This window comes from Pogona vitticeps, chromosome 9 (assembly GCF_051106095.1).
Source record: "Pogona vitticeps strain Pit_001003342236 chromosome 9, PviZW2.1, whole genome shotgun sequence".
In the NCBI taxonomy this organism is placed as follows: domain Eukaryota; kingdom Metazoa; phylum Chordata; class Lepidosauria; order Squamata; family Agamidae; genus Pogona; species Pogona vitticeps.
Window position 1 is genome coordinate 8,858,396 of NC_135791.1, and position 8,921 is coordinate 8,867,316.

At 46.8% G+C, this 8,921-nt stretch overlaps 2 protein-coding genes across 3 annotated transcripts in view; both read right to left on the reverse strand.

Annotated features, from left to right (window-relative positions):
* The window catches only part of PHACTR4 (phosphatase and actin regulator 4), a 131,197-nt gene extending 124,858 nt beyond the window's left edge, over nucleotides 1–6,339 (reverse strand). The window contains exon 1 of the mRNA XM_078380054.1: nucleotides 6,301–6,339. The gene's annotated coding sequence lies outside the window, so the exon portion shown is untranslated. The remainder of the gene's footprint in view (nucleotides 1–6,300) is intronic.
* On the reverse strand, nucleotides 3,636–7,872 carry MED18 (mediator complex subunit 18). Of its 2 annotated transcripts, none has more exons than XM_020813270.3 (3): nucleotides 7,728–7,872; nucleotides 6,301–6,387; nucleotides 3,636–5,036 (listed from the first exon to the last, which is right to left on the reverse strand). In XM_020813270.3, the coding sequence occupies exons 2-3, from the start codon at nucleotides 6,371–6,373 to the stop codon at nucleotides 4,483–4,485; spliced, it is 627 nt and encodes a 208-aa protein (XP_020668929.1). In that variant the 5' UTR covers nucleotides 6,374–6,387; nucleotides 7,728–7,872; the 3' UTR covers nucleotides 3,636–4,482. The 2 variants fall into 2 exon arrangements, with proteins under 2 accessions (XP_020668929.1, XP_020668930.1); XM_020813271.3 differs by lacking the exon at nucleotides 7,728–7,872 and adding an exon at nucleotides 7,156–7,513.
* Nucleotides 7,873–8,921: the final 1,049 nt, after the last annotated feature.

Here is an 8,921-nt window from a genome sequence, read left to right on the forward strand (position 1 = left end):
CTACAGAACAAATTTATGAGGCTGATACTGGGTCTCCCCTCAGGAACTCCCTCAGCTTACCTCAGAGCTGAGTTAGGCCTACCCTCAATTGCCGCTAGAATTGATCTGGCCTATCTTAGATATTGGCATAGACTGAACAGTTTGGAGGACTCCTCCCTGACAAAATGCTGTTGGTTAGAACAACTAAAGTCTGGTGGATGGGCACAACAATGTCACCAAAAATTAAAGGTCCACAACCTTTTGATGGAAAAGTTCCTTAGTTTAAGCTCTCGCGACCTTAGGAACTGGATCTTTGATCTTGATGCTAGCCAGGATAGGGCAGCTATTGTTGGGTCCCGTTTTTCTACCTGGTATCCTCAACTTCAGGTGAATTATGCAAAACCAAAATATTTTGAGTCATTGACTTTTCCCCAGATTCGCAGAGCTTTCACAGAACTTAGATTTGGACAGATGGCCTCAGCATACCTCGAAGGGAGATATAAAGGAATCCCAGTCGAGGAACGGAAATGTGTCTTTGGCTGCAACCAGACTGAGGATCTAACTCATTATCTACTGTTCTGTCCTCTCTATAAAAATCCTAGGGAAAGATTTCTGTCATTCATCATTCAGATGTAGTATTTTAACTGTAATACCACTGAAATAGTAGTAGGATTGCTTGCTGATGCACAGTTGTACATTACATATGCAGCAGCACAATTTGCATTAGCAGCTAAGAAGCTGAGGCTTCGATTTGTCAGGGATCATAATGCCACATAAATGCTGTATACAGTGGATTGACGTTTTCCATTATGACAATATTTTTAGACCGGGTTTTATTGGTTTTAATGGTTTTAAGGTAATTAATGGTTTTAATGGTTTTAAGGTAATTACCTGCTTTATTTGGATTTTATATGCTACAGTAGTCACAATATTGTAAAGGTCTATGGCCAGAAACAATAATGTTTATATGTATGTATCACTGTACTCAGAGGTCAATAAGAGATCAGGGGACAGTCCAAGAGTGTGTACTTTGGACTTGAGATCTCCCATCCGTGTCCTCCCATGAGAGTCCTCCATTAAGAAGGGAGAGCAGACGGGCAGGCATGAAATTCAGCCTTAATCAAAACTTCAATGTCCTGAGCCAGTCCTGTGTGTGCCCTAAGTCAGGGGTCCCCAACCCCCGGTCTGCGGCCTCGTGCCTGGCCGCGAGGAGCCATCCACTGGGCCGCAGGGACACAGTGGCAGCCGTTACAAAAAATGGCGGGAAGGCCATTTGAATTTCCCCAGCTCCTGCCTTCCACTGCTGGGTCCGTCCGTACTGCTGGCTTTCCAAGCGGGCTCCAGGAGGCAGAGCCCGGCTGGAAAGCCAGCAGCACGGACGGACCATGCACGAGGGGGGGGGAATGTAAGGACCCACCGGCTCATAATTGAGGCTCCTCGCCGAGCCTTCCAGGTGCCCCACGTTTTTTCTCTTTGTGGCTGTGTTCCTCGGGGTTGCGCCTGAGGCCCTGACTGACCCACCTGTGCCCCCCTTCTAAAACGCCACCTGGGAAAGCGAGCCTTCCCCCCCCCCCCCCGAGAGCCATGTTGGCCTCTTTCGGCACACTCAAAAACAGGGTGGGGATGTGAAGGAGAAAAGTCCGGCCACACTTTGGGGGCAAACCCGTGCGTGTGCGTGTGCGTGTGTGTCAGGGCTCCCTGCCCTGGACACACCAGCTCATAATCCAGACTATCGCTGCCTCTCCCTCCCCATCCCTTTCAAAGGCATATGGTGAACTCTTGTCCCTTCTTAGAGCACGCTGCAAGCCAGAGGCTCTTCCCCCTCTGCCCCTGCAGGCAGAGCCCGTTGGGGAGGCCATTTGAATTTCCCCGGCTCCTGCCTCCAACCGTTCCGTCCGTTCGCGGTGCTCTCTTTCCATGGGATTTCCAAGCGGGCTCCGGGAGGCAGAGTCCGGCTGGAAAGCCAGCAGCACAGACAGACCCATTGGGGTCCAGGGGCAGAGGGGGAAGAGCCTCCGGCTCGCAGCATGCTCTAAGAAGGGATAGGATAGGGATGCTGCCCGTCCTCGCTCTCCTGCCCCCTCCCCCAAAGGGAGGGTCCAGGTTACCAGTAAAGGTATCATTTACTTGGCCACAGATGGTGAACAGAGGTTCCCTGTCACAGAGGTTCATCACTGCCCTCCAGGGGACTGAGTTCCTGGCACCAGTCTCCTGGAAACGGTCAGTTTGGTCCTGGCCTAATTTCTTTTCCTTGGGGCCACTGGAGTCTCAGTGCTTCAAGGCTGCAGGAACCAGTCCGGGGCTGGGCTTGGAGACCTTTAAAGTAGGCCAGGAGAGGTTGTTGGCAGTGAGTGGGGGGCTGCTCCCTGGCTCTGTGACGATCCTCCTTCCCCTTTCACACTAGCATTGGCACTGCCAGGGTCTCCGCTGGGATGGGGTAGATGCCAGAGGACCTTCTGAATGCCTTGGTCACCAAGGAGCTGCTGGCGACTGAGCTTTCCCTGAGGCTGGTAGGGTGGAGGTCCCTCTTCCCTGGTCTCAGCCCCTCACCTTGTTGATTTCCGTCAGGGTCGTTCTCCAAGTCCCATGCCACTTCACTCATCGCACAGAACAAGGGGTCCACCTCTTCTGTGGTCAAGTGTCTCCGTCCTCCATTGTCCCCTCAGAAGGAGTCATGGGCCTAGAAGACTGTTCCTCCTCTCGCTTTCCCTACCTGCCTTTAATCCATTCACAAAGTGACACCACGCAAGGGAAAATCCCAGAAACTGGTGCCTTTTTTCACCAATTCACTGCTTCTCACCCAAACACAAAGCCACGGTCAGGACTGTTTTTCAATAAGTGTGAATGGGAGTGAACAGAAGAGGGGATCCTATAGACCATCTTGACTGCTGCCATTGGTGTTGCCCACAATCAGGCTGCCCATTGCTATGTAAAGCTTGGAATCCTTTTTCCTGCTGGCAACATGGGCATACTATTGTGGAACCATCATGGGCCATTTCCTGGCTTCAGCCACACAGTGGCCTTACTGGCTGCAGAACTCTGAGACTTATAATACAAAATAATAATAATAACAACAACTTTTCCACTGTCTGGTATGTATGTATACTGACAATATATTGAAAAGACTTCCTTTGCATCCTCATGAGAGGCAATGCACAAATATTTTACTCTTGTTTGATAACACAAAAGTGGCTCTATCAGGTAGCAGAGGCAGAATTTTGTTGTGTACTTTGACATGACAGCTCACCACACACATGGCTGGATCTACCCGAGCATGTGTGATGAATGCAAATACAATGAAAACTAGTTGACCAATTATGACCAACTCTGAAAAGATCCAGTGCAGACAGGATGAGACTAAACTGCAATTCCATAACAAACAGGACAGCATAATTATTCTGTCAAAGTACAAAGGATGCTGTATGTAAAGTTACATTCTATTCCTGTGAAATAATTAAGCGCCAGTAAATATCCTATCTGGAATGTTGGAATCTCCTTGGATAAAAACAGCAGGAGTCATTTACCACTGAAAAGACTGTTTAAAAATTCTTACAACAATTCTAATGTTGAAATGATCCATTCCTTGCAGGCTACCAAGCAGTGAATTTTCTAATAGTGCAGAACAAGTTCACATCGAAACAAGTTTCACTCTCGTCTTATTTTTGTAATTTTATGTATTTAATTCATACTCCACCTTTCTCTGCAAGAATCTGATTACCTATGGCAAGTGCATCCCCAGCTGGTCCCAGGAGTAGCTGACAGTTCTTTACAGCTGGTAAATTCCACAGCTGTTGGCACAACAAACCTTTACACAGACTGTAATCTGGCTAAACTGGGTGAGAATATTTTGTACTGATTTTTTGTTTGTGTTAACAACATGCTTAGAGGCTTAAAAATACTTTTCATTTTATATTTTCTTAGTATAAAAACTTGTAAAATCTCATGCATTTTTATAAACAGATAAGCATGAAATACTGGGGGGGGGGGAGAGAACCACTTTTGGTAATCCCAAAAGATGACAAAAAATGGGTATAGTTAGCCAGGCCTATAAAAAATTTCCAAATATGGTTCTCAAATTATATGCCCAATTCCAATTCCTTGGGTCCCATTTTTGGGAGAAATGTGACATACAAATAAAACTAATAATAATAATAATAATAACTGCTGGTCCAAGTTAGAGGATGACCTGTCTCAACTGTTGAACACTTAAATAAATTCCACTGATTTGAAGGGTTTATCTGGTTTGGAATAGGAACTAAATCAGCAATTATTTGGACTACATGAACTAATTATTTGGACACTGCAAATATCAACAGCTTGGAATCACTTGAAGTACATCCATCTCTGAATTAATATGAAGCCAAGCAAAATATCTTATGATTTTGATTTTTCTAAGGAAATAAGAGTCAGATTTATTGGTCAAAACTTTCTGAAATTCCAGTCTTTGTGAAAGAATCTCTCGGTTTAGCTGCAAATTATCTCATCCGCATCCAGCGATCTCATTCACATCAGTCTTTTAGGGTCAATTTTTTCTAAGTGAACTAAAGGCTTGAGCTGCTCGGCAAAACTCCTCATGTCATCAGAAACCATGTCCTGTCCGGCTGGCGCAACAATGCTGAGCTCCACAAGGTAGGAGAGAGACAAAGGCTCAATGTTATCAGTATTTCCTGGGATCAAGATGCGAAAGATCTTGTATACCACAATCTTCATAATGCCCTTACGGAACACGTGCCCCTTGGCTACAAATTCATGGTCCATGCGGAAGCCCATTTCCACTAAGAAGTCTGTCAGGTTCTCAGAGGTAGCAATGTCGACGCAGTTGCGTACCAAGGCATGACGGTTTTTGTCTCCCATTTCCGGCTGCCCAAGATAGCGTAAATGCCAAGGGGCACCGGGTTTGTCCACTGACCGCCGTGTGCGGAGGACAAACGGGCTGGCCTGCTGCCCCTTCAGGAGGAACACCATCTCATGATCTACAAAAGTCTCAGGTTCCATGTTATCACAAAGGCCACGAAGCCGATGTAGAAGGCTCTCCAAACTTTGATCCAAAACACTCCCTGGAAGAGAAAGAGGGACTGGTGATCCCATCTGAACAAGTAACTACTGTACTGTATTTCCAATAATAGCTTGAACAGTCCAGTAATATTCTTGGTAGCTAGTTCGTGCAATGCGAACTCCTAAGAAGAGTGATCAAAGAATCACAAAACTCTTTACTAAACCTTTACTAAAACTCATGATAAAACTCTTTACTAAACCTCATTCCATAGGTGCTGGGACACTGTCAAAGACCTTCTTTGTACTAATCAATCTGAAATGCGCACTGAAAAAGTACTAAGAGAATTTTAATCAGAAGTTTGCTAACAAATTCCTTACACAGGTACATTCCAAAAAACAGGATTGGTTGAGAATGTGTTCTTTTTTTTTTTTTTTTTTTTGTTATTTAAAACTATTTAATGGTGAAAGCTCTCCCAAGGATGTGTACAGAAACAATGCAAAATAGTATCACTATAACACAATACCCAACAAAATGGTTTATTAGAGTAAGACCAGCAGCCAAATGTTAAGACAAAGCCGGATAAGACAACAGGAACTTTAGAGTTTTTCTGAAGACTCGTGAAGAAAGAGAAGGATGAAAACTCATTCCATAGGTGCTGGGACACTGTCAAAGACCTTCTTTGTACTTATCAATCTAACCATGCTTGGCAATAGGTTCACAGGATCTCTACTGGTAACCTCATATACTGGCTTATCAGTTTTGTAATACAAAAACAGACCTAAGATTTCTAACTCACATCCTACGTAAATTAAACTGTCTTTTTAAGAGTCATACAGAGGAAAGGCACCTGCAGTAGAAAAGAACCAGAGGAAAGCACCTATAACAATAAAGAACCCGATACTCTTCCACTAGAATGTCATGTAACCGGATGTTAGCGATTCATGATTAGAGATGGGGGTATTGGTATATGTATACCCCCACACAGGTGGAGATAGCTAGGGTCTGGCCCCCTGGGGCCAGACCAACCACTCACTGTTCCACCACTGCCACGGACTCCGCACTCCCTTCCTGTCACTCCGGAGCTCACGGTGGATTAGCTACTCCTGGCGGGAGGCTGGATGATGAGCCTCTCCACCAGGTCGAAGAGTGGTTAATCTACTGCAAGCTCCAGAGCAATAGGAAGGGAGCATGGAGATAGTGGCAGAAGGGTGCATGGTAGGTCTGCCCCAGGGGGCCGGACCCTCCTTATCACCTGTGTGGGGGTATTAATATTCGTATATGAATGCCCCCATCTCTATTCATGATAATTCTTGCTGATGACTCACCTTGAAGTAAATATTCCATCATGTTAATTGTTCCACCAGTGACAGGCATCATAGTGACAGGAGGGGCTTCCATGGTTTTATTTTTTCCTACAAGAAAAGCAGGATCACTAAAGAAATCCGGTCTTTTGGGGAAAGCTTATGTGAAATAAATATTATTTCTTCTCTTTGATTTCTCTGCAATCCTTTTTATTGCTTTAATAACTTGGGTTAGGATATGGGTTACAGAAGGTAAAAGGGGGAGTGAGGGAAGAATTGTTGGGGTTGAGGGGGAGAGAAGGAACAAAATATGCTGCCATCCATTCTATTCATACTGCAGTATTAAAATTAAAATTCCGCTTTTCTACTATTTTTTGCCTCCGAGATTTTAGTTCACATTTTGCTCCGTTATTTTTTTCTATGTCCTTCAAATCTGGAGGATTACCTGTTGCCCATCCTTATAGGCAGGAACAACATTCCCAACATATATATATAGTAATATTTGGCTTTCCCCATGTTGCCGACTACAATTCTCAGAGGACTGAGGCAGCGCAGCTAATGCTGATAGGAGGAAAGCTGCAATCCAAATCACCTGGAGGCCCACATGTTCCCCATCCCTGGAGTAAAGAAGCTTTCCAGTTGCATAGAAAAACACGTAACACCAGCAGTTTGAACTTGTGTGTTCTGTGCTGTCAAGTTGGAACCAACTCATAGCACCCCTAAGATGGTTTTCAAGGAAGTGAGATAGTTTTACCAGTTCCACTCCCCCAGTGAGCTTCCAGGGCCAAGTGGGGATTTGAACCCTGGTCTCCAGAGAGTCCCCGTCCTTCGCTCTATCCACTAGGCCACCCTGGGAATCGAACTTACGGAGTTACTCACAAATCATGCTCACTGGTTTCCCAAAAGGGTTGCCCTTTCCTTCACTCATCAGCATGCAGGGGGCTGTTAAACCCTCTTCCGGACCCCAATATGGGCCATCCCCGTTTTTGCTGGGCTGCAGTGCCCATCATCCTTCTCCACCGGCCATGGATTAACCGGAGCAGCCCAGAAACATCCAGAGGGCCAGGACGAGATAAGCACCCGATTCAAGGCAGACTGGGGTCGAAGGAAGTGCTGGAGAGCCCCATGTTTCTGACTGTGGAGCCAGAGGTTGCGAGTTCGAGTCCTCCCCTCGGGGGCTCCCTTGGCAGGGGGTGGGCTCGATGACCCAGGGGGTCCCTTTCCACAACAAAAGGTCCAGCCGGACTGGGAGCTGAGGGGGAATATTATGGGATTGTGAGACTCAGCCCCCCCCCCCCCAAGCGCTGTGGCAGAAAACCTGGGCTCGGTGACTGTAAATTAAGATAAGGCAAACTTCCCCCGCATCTCTGGGTCACTTCGGGAGGGGGTGGTCGCGGCCTGCGCAGAGAATGCCAGCGCTTAAACCCCAAGAGAAAAACCTCCAGCGTTACCTGCCACCCGCTTCGCCTCCCCGGTGTGGAAAAACCACGTTGTCGGCCGCCCACCCAAGGGGAGACGAAGCACGCATGCGCGCCGTCGTTTCCGGGGTTGGCTTGTTGGTTTTTGACCCGCGTCGCCATCTTTTTTTCCTGACGTCATCGTACGGAATGTTCCCATCTTTCGCCGAAAGGGGCGGGAGGAAAAGAGCACTGAGCAGTAAAGGGCGGTCGCCTTAGTACGCGACGTCATCACTTTGCGCCAAACCCCCCCAATATAGCAGGTGCGTGAAAACTGGATGTCTCTTCATATCTATTACCTTAGACAGTGTCTAAGACAATAGATCTGAAGGACATCCAGACTTCGTGCACTTGCTATATATATATATTTTTTTTGGGGGGGGGCTTAAGATAAATGTTTCAGGGCGACTGGCTAGTGAATGAAACCTTGGCCAGAGGCCACAGAGTTGTGGTGATGCTAAAGTCGTTATGCAAAATGTGCGTTTGGATGATGAGGAAGGAAAATGTACCTTGAACGTAGTGTTGTCCTGAAGAATGGCGCTATTAGTCATGATCATATAATCCCTCCAGTATCAGGGGCAGTATATCTTTGTACAGCAGCTGCTGGGATACAGGAATAGGAGGATACTGTTGCACTCAGTTCTGCTTGTGGGGTCCCCCCCCCGCCTGAAGGAAAAGGCAAAATGGTGCCCTCCTCCATCCCATATACAGAAGCCAAACGGGCTGGGAGGCGAATATTATGTCACATAGGCAATGGGATAGCATCCAGGAAAGCAGTGAAGGGTCGGGCAGACAGTGTGGTATGCAATCGCTTCTCTCCAACACCTCCTAGCATGAGCTGCCAGAAGCCATTGCCTTGCTCTGCTCAAGGGCAGGTTGGCCCTGTTTCCATGTTTAGTTGCCTGCAGTGTGAACAGGATGCTAGAGTAGAAAAGCCTCCAGTCTGATCTAGCACAGTTGTGATTGATTGACTAATTTCGGACAGACAACTGCGGTATGGCTGATTCCCACTGATAGCTGCATAGCCGACCCACTTTAAGCCACTGGGACAGCCGTCTTCAAAAAGCCCTCCAGACTTTGTCCCTGGGGAGCGCTGTCTGTCCCCTTTTGACCCAAGAAGACAAATTATCTCCAGGAGCACCAGTGGATCAACAGAGGAGCGAGTGTTCTTATCAGCTGCCCAGATTT

Coding starts and splice junctions, on each gene's coding strand:
- MED18 (XM_020813270.3), bottom strand. CDS start 6,373: ATGGAAGCCCCTCCTGTCACTATGATGCCTGTCACTGGTGGAACAATT. Junction 5,037..6,300: donor GATGGAATATTTACTTCAAG/GTGAGTCATCAG, acceptor TTTCTCTTCCAG/GGAGTGTTTTGGATCAAAGT.